Genomic DNA, 16,171 nt, shown 5'->3' on the forward strand with positions numbered 1-16,171 from the left:
AAACAAATTATTCTTAGATTCAGATACTTGGCTTCCATTGCTTTGCACATTTGGAAATTTGCATTTCTGTTCAAGTGTGTAAGGAACAGAGGTCTTGGCAAGACTGAGCTTAATCGTACATAAACCCATAAACTTGAATAAATCCACTGTTATTCTCAGAAACCAATATTGTTTGTGACAATCTTAGCCTGTGTGAAATTACTCTATTTAACATGATTTGAAATTGTCAGTCATCATTTCTGCTCAGTGGTTTGATAAGACAAATAGATTGAGCCCTCACCTAGTTAACATTCAATCATAATGTTTCCAGGTGTAAATTATTAGTCCACCAAATGGAATACTAATATTACAATGAATAAAACAATGAAAAACATATTAAAAAAGTAAACTGAGAGAATTTTAAAATGGGTAGAAAAAACACCTTATCAAGTACACAAGGCAGTATGCATTGAAAAACTCAGCATTAACTCTAAAAAGATATGATTACATCATATTTGTTTCTGAGACTATACTATACATTTGGGTGACATTTTATGTGAATTTAATGTGTTTTCCATATTTTCTGTGCGACAAAGGAACATGATCAATGCCTATGACTTATGGTTAAGGCCGATGGATCGCCATTATGACATTCTTGAAAATGTTAAGCAACTATTGTAAATAATCAGTTTTACCTTGCAACATGTTTGAGCTGCAACAGCACTCGCTGAACACATCTGCTGTAGGGACATTGTAACCAGTAAATCACAAAAGATGCAACTAATAAACGGCATGAAACATATGAGGATGACTGTAATGACTTGATGGAGTAGAATATACAGTATGTGTACTGTAACCGCAAACAGATCAATGCCAAGAGTACTGGCATTCAAAGCAACTAATTCAGCTGTAAAAACAACTGCATTTTTGACCACTGAGTGCTTTTTGGTGGAGTTCATGGTTGTTAATAAGGAACTGTATTGAACTGTAGTGATTGACTAATTGAACTGCAAGGCAGGGCTATGTGTGGAAGCATGACATTGAAACATACCTGTATGCTCAGTGCTCAAGTAGCACAAAGTAGAGATAAAAATGTAGAACTTTTTTTTGTCATGTGTTTACATAATTGACGCTTGGTTATATTTGGGTTCTCTTATTACGCTCCAGAGCTTTGGATAATCAGCGTTAAAGGAGAGCACAGCAAATAATTTGAAACAAAACAATAACAGAATTTAGAGCTTTCATGCTTCCTCCCTGAAAGCTCTGCCTCACTTTCCCAATCAAGTCCAGTGATAGAGCAGTCTATTTTTCTTTTGAAATGTCTTTACACGTTTCCACCTATAAAAGAATAGAAACTGATTGCTGCAAAGCTGTGACGAGGTTGGTTGTCACAGCAACAGTCAATCTCATCTGACCTGTTGACCCAACACTGTGGTTACTGAAGGCTTTCTGTGGCTAAATCTACCACTCAGAACTGAGGTCAAGGCTGGTATTCATCATGTTTTGAATTGCATACCTGCCATCATTTACGTTTCAAAATACAGTTTTTTTTGGTGGCGGGGGCAGTGGGATGAAGTAAAAGATAACGTTTTACTCGAGCTGACGAAAACTTTGCTCATTACTGTAAGTGCAACGAAACCGTCCTGGGTAAAAAGCCAGTGATTACTTTGTCAATCCACCAGTTCAACAAGCATAAACATGTAGAAAAGTGGTATTCAAGTGCTTTGACCACAGTGTCCCATCCACTACCGATATGTTTTACACAACCACAGCACGCTAGTTAAGCTAATAACACAATAATGTTGTATGTAGTCTAACTGTTTATTTGAGTTTGCCATGTATCTTAAAATTTGGCAAATTCTTGTAAACTTGCTGGCTGAGACACCCCAGCCTCTCCTCCCATTTTCAGGACTTCAGCGAGCACAGTGACAAGTTACTTACATCAGGCAGGGGTGTTTGCGCATGCTTACCTCTGCCTTTAGGTTGGGTTGCCCGGTACAACAACACATATCCCAAACAGAAACTGAGAAACAACAGTTTGATTTTTTATCACTATGAAATCAGGAGATTAACAGGAGAAATTACCAATCAGGAGGACAGTGGGAAAAAGAGTTCAAAATAGGGAGACTCTTGCGAAAATCGGGAGTGTTGGCGGGTACTGTTAAATATTGCAATACATGCAATGTGGTACTTTTAGCGTGGTTGAAGACATTCTTCGACCAGCAAGCAATATAGATCTGCTCTTGTGGTTACTTGAGAGTGCCAGTAAAGTCCATTCAAAACAGAATTGCCTTTCATTTCCATCAAAATGACTGCAGTTGGAGTGTGTTATTTTGAATTTTTTCAGTAACTCATTCCTGGCTGTGATAACTATAATCTTTGGTTACTGATAAAACATGTAGTGTATGCTACACTACAGCTGCTTTTCATATGTGCAGGCAGCCAGGAGGGTCTTTTCTTTGTAAAAATCATTTATGTAATGAAATTATTGTTACGATATCTATATTTGGTAACAGTGTCATTAAAGCCATGCCTATTGTGACATATTACTTAAATGAAGGGAAACATCAGGTAGCTGTCTCACCTCTGTACCCATAGTTAAAGGGGTGGACAGAAGAAAAGCAATGCCTGTAACGCAATCTTATGCAATAAAGGTGCAATGAATTCTATCTTTCCTAACCTTATAATGTTTGTTTTTGTTGGGAGTGTGTCTTGGATGGCATTACTTTGTAGGGTAGTTATTTTGTCCTCCCAGTATCATTGAATTTACATATTCAAATACATGTCTATTAAGGAAAAACTTGAGAGTAAAAAACAACAAAAAAAAACCCTCCAATCTACAATATGAACTATATAAAAATCACTCATCTAAACATCTAAAGGCTTTGAGACTTAAAGAAATGACTAATGGAGCCTACTCAGAACAAGAAGGGACCTTTTACTGTATGATGTGAACTGTAATACACAGTTTTGACAGCCAACCCCTGTGGACAACTGGCCCAACCCCCCTCACTATAACACAAACTGCTCATCTGCTCTGACCTGCTGTCTGCCCATGAGCAGCCATTACCTGGCAGTGTCTGTCACTGGACAGCTTCCCTTTGTCTGTCTCACTGTCCTTTGCCAGGCCCTGCTGGACCTATCTCAGAATGCCCCTCTGCCCCACTGGACATTGATCCATTCAAAATAAACCATATCAATCCAACTGGGAAATTAAGAGTGTCCCCATTTGCTCCGTTTCTACTCATCTCTGTCCTGGGCTGCCTGCCACCCCAGGGATTAGTCATAACACTAACCTCCAACCTCAAAGTTTTTTAAGTAGACACTTGTCAGACCAGAGATCAGCAGAGTATGCTCCCTCAGGTGGTTCAACGGTGCTGCGGCTGAAGGAAGAGAAATTACCTCATCTGGATTCCCTGTCCTAGCCAGACCAACTTTCCATGCACTCTGTTAAACATTTCCTTATCATCACCTAAGGCCTGATATTTATATGAAAGGGCAGACGCATTTATGATTGTATATGGATGTACAGTACGAGACGTTTTATGATAAGAGGAACCTTGTGTTGAGTTGGCAGTTTGCCATCCATCTAAAGGATGAGAAATGAGTTCCTACTTTCCTCTTCGTTGCCTCTGCCCTTTCTGAATCTTCCTCTCTTTTTTCACTCCCTCTCTGTCTTTGACAATTTTTAATGACTGGCTGCACACATCTAGGGAGGTCAAGCATGTTTTGCTACAGTTTGTAAATATGAAATAATTTGCATTTCTTAGTTATATAAATAAATAAGATACCCCTGATCCTTTTGTAGGTTTGTTGTAAAGTTGTGCAAGATTGATTGAGACAGTGCAGCCTCCTGGACCACATTGCTTGTTAGGTTAGTTGTCCTTTAAAATCAGTTTTTTTAAGATCTCTACTCCAAGGGAGCAGCAGTTTGATTTATTGGTTGCTAAAAAGGTGCTTTTGCAGATGAAGCCACAGGAAAGAGCAGGCTATTGAATCGAGTGGCAGGTAAAAATGCCTTTTGAAACTAAATGTCAGTGAGCAGAATTCATCTCACCACCGCCTTGTTGCTCCAGTAATGTAGCGGTCGATGAGCTGCCTTGTAAAAACTTGAATTGTTTAGGAGGTTGTCTGCATCTCAGATGGTCTCATTTGAAAAGTGTGATGAAAGATCTATGTATAGAAGAAGTAACACATACAGTGGTGGTGCATTTCAAAGCTTTAATTTTCTCCAATATTTGAAGCACACAGACACTCTTTGCATTCGCCTAAACACCCTGCAGTTGACTATAAATGTAAACCTCAAACACCGGGAAGAAACATGATACCACTGCATATGCCAAAATTAACTTGTAAACATTTTAATACCTTTAATCATTTCCAAGTCATAAGCAGTCAGGCAAAATTAAACAAGCATTTCATGGGGTTATTTGCATTGTCAGATAAAATATTCTCAGTTCTCTATCCTTTGTAATATGTTATGGTTTTTGCAGGGGAACAAAATTGTTTTCTTCAATCTCAAGTATTCTTCAAATTGATTGAGACTTGCTCGCATCCATTTTTTTCCGCCTGACTCCCGTGTGACACAAGCGGTAATCATTTTGTAATTGAAGTATTACAGCTTCAAGTCAACATTGTTAGGTTGATTAGTGAGAAGATCTCTTTAGGTTAGAGCAAATTACCCTGAGGTCAAAATTTGATTGTCTGTGGTTTAGGCCTCTGAAATATACAGTGCCCTGATTACCTATTAGTACCTATTAGTATTAGATTGAATGCTGCTTGTTGCATCCCATCACCACCCAATGCTCATTTCATTTGGAACAGAGAGATCAGGTCGTTAAAAGCAATGCGTCCTGAGATTTAGGGAACAAAAGCTCGTTGAGCATCTGTTGGACTGGGATAGACGCCACTACAGTCAAAAAAGCTACTGAAATACACAAAGGGGAAAAATTTTAATAATGAGGCTGCCTTCTTGATTAGCCTTTCTATGAACATCAGTGTGCAATCTAGCCAGCTATATTGATTGGACTTAAGTGTTTGGGCTCTATAATGTACTTCTGTCTCCTTAACCTTCCTCATTTTGACTTGTGGATGCACTGAAAACCTGATGTTATCTTATATTTGTAGATGCCTAAATATTCCAAATGCATCAGATCATAGGATTATACCCAGTGCTCGCCAATAATAAGCCAGTTTTCTAGTCAGTGGGAGTTTCGATCTCCAAGAACTGCAAGATCCAATCCAGTTTGTTTTCCTGTTGGCACCACTTATTTCCTTCTTGACGAGCTGAATCTCACAAATATCCTCAGACCTACCAACTCTAAACCAGTGACAGAATCCAACCAAATGATGACAAACAAATGATTGGAAATTTGCCGGATAGAATTTTGTACCAGTTGACCTTACATCTTATGGTGTGATCTAATGTTGCCCCCCAGTTGTCATTATCTCCAGCAACATTTTCTTTTATTTGTTCTTGATCAGGCTAAATAGTACCTATTGAGTGGCTGTTGACCACTATGCATTTTTTCATGACCTATTGACCACAAGCTGATATATTGACCCTAAACTCTTACAACTGAAGACAGAGATGAAGTCGTATAAATATATAGTAGTATTTCCCTCATCCATTGGCACATCATGTTCCATGATTTGCTTTCTCTTTTCAAATGATTTGTATCAAGGCCTCACTAAAATAATCCTTAGGTGTATGCGCTGCTTTAATATCTACACAATACCTGAAACAATTGCCAGCCCTTTTACATTGTATGGATTTACCCAAGAAATAAAGTTGATAATAGGCACATGCTTTCTATTCTTAAATCTAATCACTATTAAAAAAACAACCAGCTATGTGATTAATTGTGTCTTTCATCTAGCTCCCATTCTTATACTCTGTGGTGTTTTTGAATGGTTTCCATTTGAAATAAACATAAAAATTTGAAATCACCTGTGCACACTGAGAAGGGCACAACTCACTGAGTATTTGTACTTTGTTCTTCATCCAGTTTTTATTACTCAATATGCCAGAGATGTGTACTCCACAGCATATAGCTACTGTGAACATACTCCTTATTTTTGTAGCATTTTATGAAAAGCTTGACTCTCCTCTACAAACAACATCTTTCTGCTGTACCACATATCTCTGGCTGTTCGACCATTCTCTCTTTTGAAACAATTTAACCTTTTTTTTACTTCCTAAATCAAGAATGTAGCCTTTTAGGATCGACCTTGATGGAGATTGTCATTAGAAAATATCACCCACTGCTAAAAGGTGTAAAAACGTAGCAACAGATTGAGATCATTTCAGTTTTGTTGTGAACACAACTGTGAGCAAGCGTTGCTTGAAGTGAGTTTGTGTATGTGCTTGTATTCACATGCATGTGTATGCGTGTGCCTTACTTCCCCAGTGCGACATATGTTTGTGCTCTGATCGCAATACAGGACCTCTAGCATTGCAAATGGAGGCAATATTCTTTATCTCTGCTTGGTTCTGCCTTTTGTCTTCAAAGCAGACTCTTTACATCTTTCTCTCCTCCTGCCACAACGACCACTTAAAGCTACACACACGTGTACCCGCACAAACACACATATTCGTGCTTGAACACACATATGCAAAACTAACAAAACAGACCGTCTGTGATCCTTTAAAAAGCCTCTAAAAATGAGTGCAAGTAACTTTTATTCCACACACTCTCACACACACACATGTGCACACTCTTTCTACTTCACACAGAGTATATTCTCTCGGAGCAGATTTGCATACTTATTTTGATGCTGCTTGTTGTTTATGTCTCAGATTGCGAGGTGTGACCCACTTGCTCTGTTCATTTTGTCGCTATTACAGGAAACCCTCATCCTGCTTCAGCAGATGGGTACTGGTTTTCTAATTATAATAAAATCATGGAACCCTGAAAAGGGACAGGGAGTACACCTTAGGAATTAGCAGTGTTGATAATAATTCCTCAATGATTTAAAGTAGTGTATGCTTCTCAACATCTTTAACTGAGAATGGATTTTCACACTGCCAGTCATATATAGAACAAAGATGAGATTCCTTACATGGATGTAAATCTTTATTCCAGATAAAATCTAGAAAACAATGTGGCCAGGGTTGTGACACTAACCTTAATTAGAAGGAATTTAAAAAATGAATGTAATTAATGATTTGCAATGAAATATTACATGTTTTAGCCCCAGGCTTTCATTGCCATTTAATTGCTAATGTGTGTATCTGCACTTTGGAAAAGCCATGATTAAAAATGCAGCAACATCACATCCTAAGGTTTTTATCTCTGGTTATTATGCATTTTAAACCATTACATTAGTGAAGGCCCATGCATATTTAAACTATACACTGTTTTGCACCTGGCAACAGGTGCACAGTTGCACAACTGAAGTCATGCAACAGAAGGTGGGTGTGAAACCCTAGAATGCCGACTGTTGATGTGGTGTCAATGACCATGTGTCTTTTTTTCTGTTCCTCTCTGATTACATGTAATGTAAGAGGAAACCACCTGACAGCAAGCTGCTTGAGATTCAATATCTTACAAGATGGAGCCAGAGCGATTTAAAGGAGAGGGATAGGATGCTGAAGAACTTGCACACAGCTTCCAGTGCTCTTTCATACTGATTTTTTCCTCTTCCAGAACACACACTACTACTTAATGTACCAAGAGGGAGTGTTTTAGTTTTTAAATTGATTCATCTTTGTGACGCACCCTCTCCCCACCTCTCTTGCGGAGTAACATCAGCTGTCAGCAAGAAGAGATGTTGTGGCCATAAAAACAGTGTCTGGTTTACTAACATTTCAGCATTTCTCCAGTGGATACTTCCAATGTATTTCCTCCCTGAAACTACCTCTCTTTTCCCTTATGTTCTAATATCTGTTCTTCTTTATAATGATCTTTTTTCTTCTTTCCTAACATCAGAGCTGTACCTCAACCAACTGTTTCATGCTTTTCTTTTCTTTCATGCTTCTGCTCTGCTTTCCTCTGGCTCCACTAACCCCTGACCTCTTCAGACTGGCAGTATGAGGGTAAGAGGGCAAACATCCACTGTCTGTGTTCCTTTTGTTTCATTACATGCCTGTATTCTCTTTCCCTCTACCTGTATCTCTCTCTCTACTCTTCTCTCTCTTCCCCCATTGAAAGACATTTAATGCTGAACTTTCCTCACATCAGCTGCAGAACGCGTTTCCTTGCAGCACCTATTCCTCTACACTAGACGCCTCCCTTCCCCCTGTCTCCCCTTCTCCACCTCTCCTGCTGCCCCATCTGGTGCTGTCTGTCAAGCTGCCATTACCTGTGTCCCATGTGCTCTTACCATCTAGCTGCTGTGGCCTCCATCTGTGAAGCTGCTCTCGTCAGTGCTCTGCTTATGATGTTGCCACATGCTTTGACCACCCTGTTTGTCTGGTGTCAGTATCGTACAGTCCATTCATGTTGATGTTTGTGCAGTAGCAGTCATTGATGCCACCTGCTATAAAAAGATGTGTCAACGTGACAGCTTATGGCATGACAGAAACACACTAAAACAACATTTTGCGGTTTATTTCATCAGACCAATGAAATATTTACAATTCCAGGTTTTTGCAGTGTTCTGGCGTTGCTGTCAGCTGTATTCAGACAATACTGTATATCAAAAGAAGACAGTTGTTTCAGCATAGGCAAATGTACTCAAAAGTATCAAAAGTAAAAGTGCTCATTCTGCTTAAAAATGGCCCCTGTGACTGATGTATTATTATATATTTCATTAATGAGGTAGGGATGAAGAAAAATGAAAACTTTGAAACATTTTGGAATATTTTTTCTCTGATCTTTGCTTTTTTGAAATATTGGATTGTTTTACCTCTTTGGGCCTCAAACAGTCATTGAAATGAAACCATATGAGAAGTTTAATGTGAAATATCCCTTTGGTGAAACTGCTAAAAACTCACAGACATCTGAAACGTGCTTAGGGGCCCCAGGTAGACAATGCTTTTTTTTGTGATCATAAGGCAAAAAGATTGAGAACTACTGTTGTTTAAACAGTGCATTGTATTTTATAAAAATCTGATAAGCTTTTTATAAGATGTAAAATATAAAAGTCAAAAAACTATTTCTGTCAAATAAATGTAGTGTTGCAAGTTTCTCCCTCTGAAATGTAGTGAAGTATAAAGTATTCTATATTCTATATCACTCATATAATAACTCGCAATAACTGTATCTAGATACAATATTTGAGTAAATGTACTGATGAGTTACTTTCCACCACTGCTGTATATCAACACATTTTAGCTTTAATACTAAATCAATTTGTAATTTTTGTATTTGACTTAAAGATCCCCTCCAAACATGTTTTAAGATGTATATAAAACACTTTGAATAATAGTTTGTGTCTGATATGGTTTTTCCACAAAAAAAGTTCAATTATCTTGTTAAAATCCTTAAAATGATATCTTCTCCTTCTACCTCATTAAAAATTCCAGAATCTGTGGGTATGCAAATTATTTTTAGTTTCACTGCTGGACACAAGATGTCTCCTACTTCACTGACAAGTCCATTCTCAGTGTTTGTGCACTAGAGGCTTTCCACATCACACCTGTTGTGTCAAACTCTGCACATACATCACTCTGCACAGTGAAGCTCACACATTAAACTGAATTAACATCAAGAAAAACACATTTTTGGATGTAGAGGGACCCTAAGTCATTTTCATAAGCTGCCATGAAGCACAATATACTTTTTGTATTGCAAAATAAATAATTTAAATTTAGCAATCAGGAATTTAGCTTCTTTTATATTAATTACCTTTTTCTCTTTGTACATACAGAGTGTAAGCTGTCCCGGCCAGGCCCCCCCGCAACTATAGTGACCATTGACGAGGAGAGCCCCAACGGTATGTACAAACACAGTAGCCCACCTACACTTCTCACATATTCCTACTCCACTTCATTCTGTATTCCAGTATGGTAAATGCACTCAAGTGGCATGTATTACACTGTTAAGATTGCTTTGGTAATGCAATACATATTAATACTTACCCTATTGGGACTGTTCAGTGTTGTAGTGTAGTTGTAGTAGCTACAGTTGCTCCGCTGATGGCTCTTGGGCCAGATTGATAGTAGGAGATGTTTTTGACACTGGGTTGTCATTTTGATTGTGTTTTAAATTAAATATAAATAAATTCCTGTTGTTCTGGTGTGTATATTTGTTCTGCTCTCCCAGGGTAAAGCAGAGGGGGATGTGTATGTGTGTGTCTGAGTGAGTGAATACAGATGGTGTTTGGCATACAGAGGTGACATGGGGCTCCATTAATGAGTAGTCTGCTCCTAGTGCAGGTTGACTTTACTGTGGTGTACCTGTGCTACTGCAGCACAGAAATTACTGATGCTTGGAGCAGACACGCAACACTTGAGTGGGTCAAAATATACTGCTGCTCCGTTTCTCTTCCTCCTTCATGTTCTTCTGGCCTCTCCCATCACCTGCACCCACTTCTCAGCTCTCTCTAGTTTTCTTCTCTTTTCCTCCCTCACCTTCATGGCTCTTTACTATGAATTGTGAGCGTTTGTCATCTGCATTTTGTTGGTGAGTATGTGTGTATGTGTGTGTTTGTGTGATAGGGAGTGCTGACTGCTGCTTTGGGAGGAGCTATATATTCATTGAGGGAATGAGAAATGTATTTCCCTGAATGGAGCAGGTGTGTGTTTGTCTCATTCGGCTTTCCCTGCAGATATTAGTACTGCAGGTTAACAGAGTTTAATGAGCAAGCTCACACTGAAGATAAGATCCAGAGCTTGTTTATAACATCAGAATACAATTTCACAGATGCTCCACTTCCCTGCTATATAGTATCCGCTCCGGGGCACTGCTTTGTGGGTGGATGTGTGAGTGCCTCAGAAAGAGAGACTGTGTGTGCGCACATATGCATACACCTTATGTGCATATTTGTTTCCCAAGAGTATGATTGGGTGGCTCTGTGTCAAATGAGGCCACCATTCATCAATGCAATAGCCTCCAATTCAGGCTGTCATACTGTCTCACCAACTCCCTACTCTGTGTATATGTGTGTGTGTGTGTGGAGCTGTGAGTTGGGGGCTTTGATCGATTGCCGGGGGAATGTATGAGATGGAGGTGGCCAAGCCTGCATCCGAAAGCCTCCCTCACCACACATGTGCCGTTGCTCTGTGTGTGAGGGATTTGCACTAATCTTCCTCATAAAGCACTCATTTACCTGGGATATGGGTCTCTTCTGGCTCCACCGTCCTTTTATTTATCTCCGTGTGATGAAACGGCCCAGAGCCCGTCCTCCCGGTAATGGAATGTAAAACAGGCAACCCACCGTTATTGACCAAAGCAATTATCCCTCTAAATGTTTTTCGTCTCTTCTCTTCTGTCACACAGAAACCATACAAATGGCATATAATAAGATTCCATCTTTTCTGAGCAGTCGCCTTTATATTCATTCATGTCTTTGAATGGGAAACCAAACAACATAATCACCCGTCTGTCTGGCTTTTTTTGGTCAGGGTCAAAAAGGTAGGCATACAAATAAATATATAATCCTGTTTCCATTGCCTCCTCTGAGGAACAAATTTAACATCAGTCAGAAGAGCCAAGAAAGTGTAAGGTTCCCCGTGGGCATTTCTCAGAAACGTGATAACATTTGCAGCTGCCAAGGCACTATATTTTATCAACTGTTGTTCATTCATTGATTGTCTGGGGTGGAATCATATTTGAATCGGTGAAAACAATAGACTTTGTCACAGACATTCAGAAATAAGCCCGTTCTCTTCGAACTTTTTTTCATTTAAGCTTGCTGTGTTTTATTCTAGGAGGTTTTCACTTTAGAGAAATGGATAGTCACAAGAGGATAGCAACCCACTTGCTCAAATGAAGCGTAACATGTTTAATTTATCCAAGCTGCTGCTCCTGCAGACCCAGTGACAGGTGCCAGACACAACACATAAAGTCTCACTTGCAGAGTAGATCTCTATTGGGAAGACAAAGCTTGTTTTCTATAGGTTCCTTTGCTTATTCAGCCCATGAGCTAAATTCAAAGCCAGTTAAAGCATTAGATTGAGGATATTTTTACCTCATTGGATAGGGGTAGCTGGATATGAGCAGAGAGGAAAAAAAGAGAGAGATTTTTTCTCATTGACAGAAAGCTTTCTACAACTGCAGTGGGAAATCAGTGTGTCCATAAATGAAGATGCTCCTAGCTTTTATCTTGTCTCTGCAAATTCATGATTTGTATCAACTGTTGCCTGAAGCTAAGCTTGTGAGGATGCTCTCAACCCTCCGTATATTGAGGAACAGCTTATAGGAAACCAGAAACAAGTGTTGCTGAAGGGCTTTATTAAAAAGAAGTCAATTTAGCATTCTTTTATGTAGTGTATCTGCCAAGGTAGATTCACTCTAAATGCTGATAAATCATTGCATCCTGAGGAAGGCTGACAGCCATTTGAACAAGGCAATCAAAGTAAAATCCTCCATCGGCTGATGATGCAAGTAATTGTATCAATCACTGAAATGCATGCTTGACCTTAACCATGACCCCCTGGATACACTTTAAGTTCAAAACAAGTGGTTTCATCGCTAATCGAACCGATTCATCAGTAGTAGAAGAATGTAATGCTGTAATCTGTGGAGGGGTTTGTTTGGTTGTTGCACCTTTTTCTTTAGCACAGTAACTCTTAGAGCAGGAGTTAGCAATTAGGTGCAGCCATCGGCCAAATTTTTCAGTTCAGTGGAGACAAAGGCTCCACAGAGGAGCCTGGATGTTTTTGCTTAATTTTTTTTTCATTCATTCATGTGTTTAATAGTGTTTTGAATTTTTCTTGTCAGTGAAACATGAGTCAATTGCAAGTACTGGCCTATGCAGTGGTCCAGATTCAACATATAATTCTACTTACATGCTCTTTGATTGATTCATTATAATCCTGTCATTAAGGCTACAGTCATCTTCAATCGCAAACCATGCAAAAGAAAGGCTGATGAGAACTTCAACTAACTTCATGTTGGCACGTCAAGCATTTAATGTTATAACCTATTAAAAAGTGCGGCGCAGATGAATGAGACATAGTGTCATTGTGCACTTCTGTCTTGACATTAATAGGTATTGACTATTTGTGTATTATTGACTATTATAGTTCAAGTCTAGTTTCATTACAACTTGCATGGATTTTGTATTTTTATTGTGACATCTACAGTGAATTCATAAAACAATCAATGCAGCTCTTTATCTGAATAGGATAGTGATGAAAATTGAGACTGTATCTGAGCAGTATTGTCAGTAGGCACTCCAACACAGAACACTCCTTACCTGTCCATCACGTTATGCTCTTTTGTTGCTATAAGTACTCGGACCAATTATTCATGTGATGGAAAATACACTTTTTTGGAAGAAACAGAGACCTTGTCTCACCTCTTCCTCTTCAGGCTTGTCTCTAAACTTGCATCTAAGTCAACCACTCAGATAGATAGACAGAAAATGAAGTGACTCCTGCACCAGAGTCTGTGTGAAGATGAACAAAATGAGCCACTTGACACTTCTGTAGTATTTCAGCTATTTTTTTCTGGTTTATTATCAATTCTTTGTGTTAAGTTGTAAAACTTGTGTGAAGGCTGAAGTGACTGTGAGAGACCAATGACAGAAAGATGAGGCAAACTCCCAAGATGCTATGAGTGTAATGCAGAGCACTTTCATTTTCCTTTTAAGGTTCAGGTATATGTATGTGTGGTTTAAGCTCTGCAAAGAGAGAACAAAGTTATTAACATCAAATCTCAACAGCAATTGTGTGCAATAAAGGTAAATCAAATATTAAATAAGGAAAACCACTTACAGGACGCACACAACATGGCTGAGGTCAAAAAGAAAGAACAAAAGGAGGAAGGCTGTGTACATAGCCTCTCATCAAGGTGAAGTGGTTGTACCTAAGTGGGGTGGGGGGTTCCTTTCTTGGCAGGAGTGCTTGTGTTATCCTCCCTGACTCAGGTGCTATTGTGTGATTCCTGGATGGGGACTTCTTTAACACCTTGCTTTCACAGTGTTATTGGTATCTTGTGTTTAGACTGCTTCTCTTTTTAGACCCAAGACAACTGCCCACAGGACAGCCTTCTCACAGCAATAAACCACAGATTTGACAGAGCTGAAATGATGGAAAACAGAGAAAATTTAGTCCTGATGCTAAATACATGCAGTCTTTTTAAAGGTCTTTCATCTCATCTAGGATGACTACCTCTCATAGAATGTTGCAGGCTTTCCTTCTGAGCAACATACTAGGTCTTGTTTCAAAAGGTTTGCCTGTAGACACAGGACCAAGCTTCGAGGCAGCTCTAGAAAGTGTTAAATACAGTCTTAAACAATTAATGAGATGAGCCAGCCTACGTGAGTGTTTTTCTCAGCCACCACGGGCTCATTAGCTTCTCTCCTCAGAGTTAATTCAATCCCCCACACTGTTTCTCTCCATCAAGCTTGTCATTAGTTCGACCATACTCTCTGTTGCCTCGTTCCTTTACATTAACACGTTGTGTAGTCTGTTTCAAGCCTTTCCCTTTCTTTCTGTCTCTTTATTTTTTCATTCATTTGCTACCAAACTCAGCATCTAGCCTGTTTTAGGATCTTGTTGTAGCCTGTTTCACCTACATAAATAACACAACATGATATAAATATAAAATATACAATCTAAAAATATGGAAAGAGATCCACGAGAGACTGTCTTTGAATTTGCTTGTTTTTGGATTTCAAAGAAATTCAACTTGTAAGGCAATGCACAGGCTTAAAATTAAATCTATACTTCAAATTTAAGGTCAGTTTCCCTAGTTAAAACTGAACTTCCTCAGACGTACCTGAGAAATCTGTAAATTTTTATTCCATTAGGTGTACCCAGAAGGCAGTAACATTTTCTTCAAAGTTAGCCCAACAGTGGGCTAATACTCAAGTTAGGCACCCACAAGCATGTAGCGCTATGCCTCGCTATGATGAATCTTCAAACAACTGTAGTCCTGAATTCCACTGGTTTCAAGCAATAGTAGTCATCAGCAGGGGAGCAAATTTATGTATAGGTCTTTCAGTGTAGCCCTGTACAAATAGCAAAGGCATAATTTATAACTCTTTTACCATGTGGGATGAAAAGTCTTGATCCCTGGCTGAAGAGAAAAAACAAGGCATTGTGCTTCATTATTTACCACAAGCGAACAGGGTTAACTAACTGTTGGCTGCCTAACTGTCTTTTACTTGATGTCTCGGAAATATACTTTGCAATTGCCATGTGAAGATGTGCATCTTAGGCAAATGAACCTGAATTAAGAAAATTCTGTCAACATCCAATCAGCTGAATATGAAAATGACAAATTCTATTCATATACAATCAATCATCTCACAGCAAATGAACTGTACTACTACATTTAGGTTTTGATTATTAATATCTCACTCTAAAATCATTAATACACAACAAAACAAACAAATATAGTTACTGATGTCACTCGTAGCAGCGTGTCAAGTCAATTTTCTGCACTCTTACAAATATTTAAGTCTCACTTTTAACTGCATGTATAGTGCATTTAGTTGGGCAGAAAGCGCAAAGAGCCTAATACTGATTCACTGGATAAATGTGATTTTGCTGATATTACTAGTACATCTTGTATGGGATAGTTCAGAAGCATGAGAAATTCTGTTCACATCGGACTGTTTTGCAGTACATGATTTCAGCATGTCTTGTGCCAATGTTCAGTGCTAGTGTGCTGCAGTGGTCTTTTCCCAATTATAACCAAATATTTTGTTGCCTAACTATACTGGTTAACAGGAATAATTTGGAATAATTGTTAGGAAAAATAAATAACTAAATCATTGGTATAGGATGTTAAAAAAAGTCATACTTTTTAGCAGAATCATCTAACATCTTATCAAATGCGTTTGGTTTAGTGAGCAGGTTGATTTTAACAGCTTGAATTTTTAAGCTTTCAAGCTTATCTTTAATTTTGCTGATCAGAACTTTGGACATTCCTGTTCTGCTTAATAATAGCAATTTAGCAGGAGAGGAAACATCTGAGCAGACTGGGCTAGAGTTACCCAAGTGACCAATTTGATTTTTGTGGAGCTGTGATTTTGTTACTCAAACAAAACGAGCACTGCTGTTTTGTGTGCGCACACGCATTGGAGCATTTGCAAAGCGTGTGGGTTTCTTTTTGATTGGAGAGCAGTTATGATG

General features: G+C 38.8%; 1 protein-coding gene across 2 annotated transcripts in view; it reads left to right on the forward strand.

Moving 5' to 3' along the window:
• Positions 1-16,171, forward strand: part of LOC122997543 (protocadherin-15-like) — a 235,022-nt gene that overhangs the window by 86,481 nt on the left and 132,370 nt on the right. The window contains exons 4-5 of one of the 2 annotated variants that reach the window (XM_044373751.1): positions 8,003-8,017; positions 9,793-9,858. In XM_044373751.1, coding sequence (XP_044229686.1) covers positions 8,003-8,017; positions 9,793-9,858 — 81 coding nt within the window. The remainder of the gene's footprint in view (positions 1-8,002; positions 8,018-9,792; positions 9,859-16,171) is intronic. The other variant, XM_044373752.1, reaches the window with a different exon arrangement.

The sequence above is a fragment of the Thunnus albacares genome, chromosome 14 (assembly GCF_914725855.1).
Source record: "Thunnus albacares chromosome 14, fThuAlb1.1, whole genome shotgun sequence".
NCBI classification, from domain to species: Eukaryota; Metazoa; Chordata; class Actinopteri; order Scombriformes; family Scombridae; genus Thunnus; species Thunnus albacares.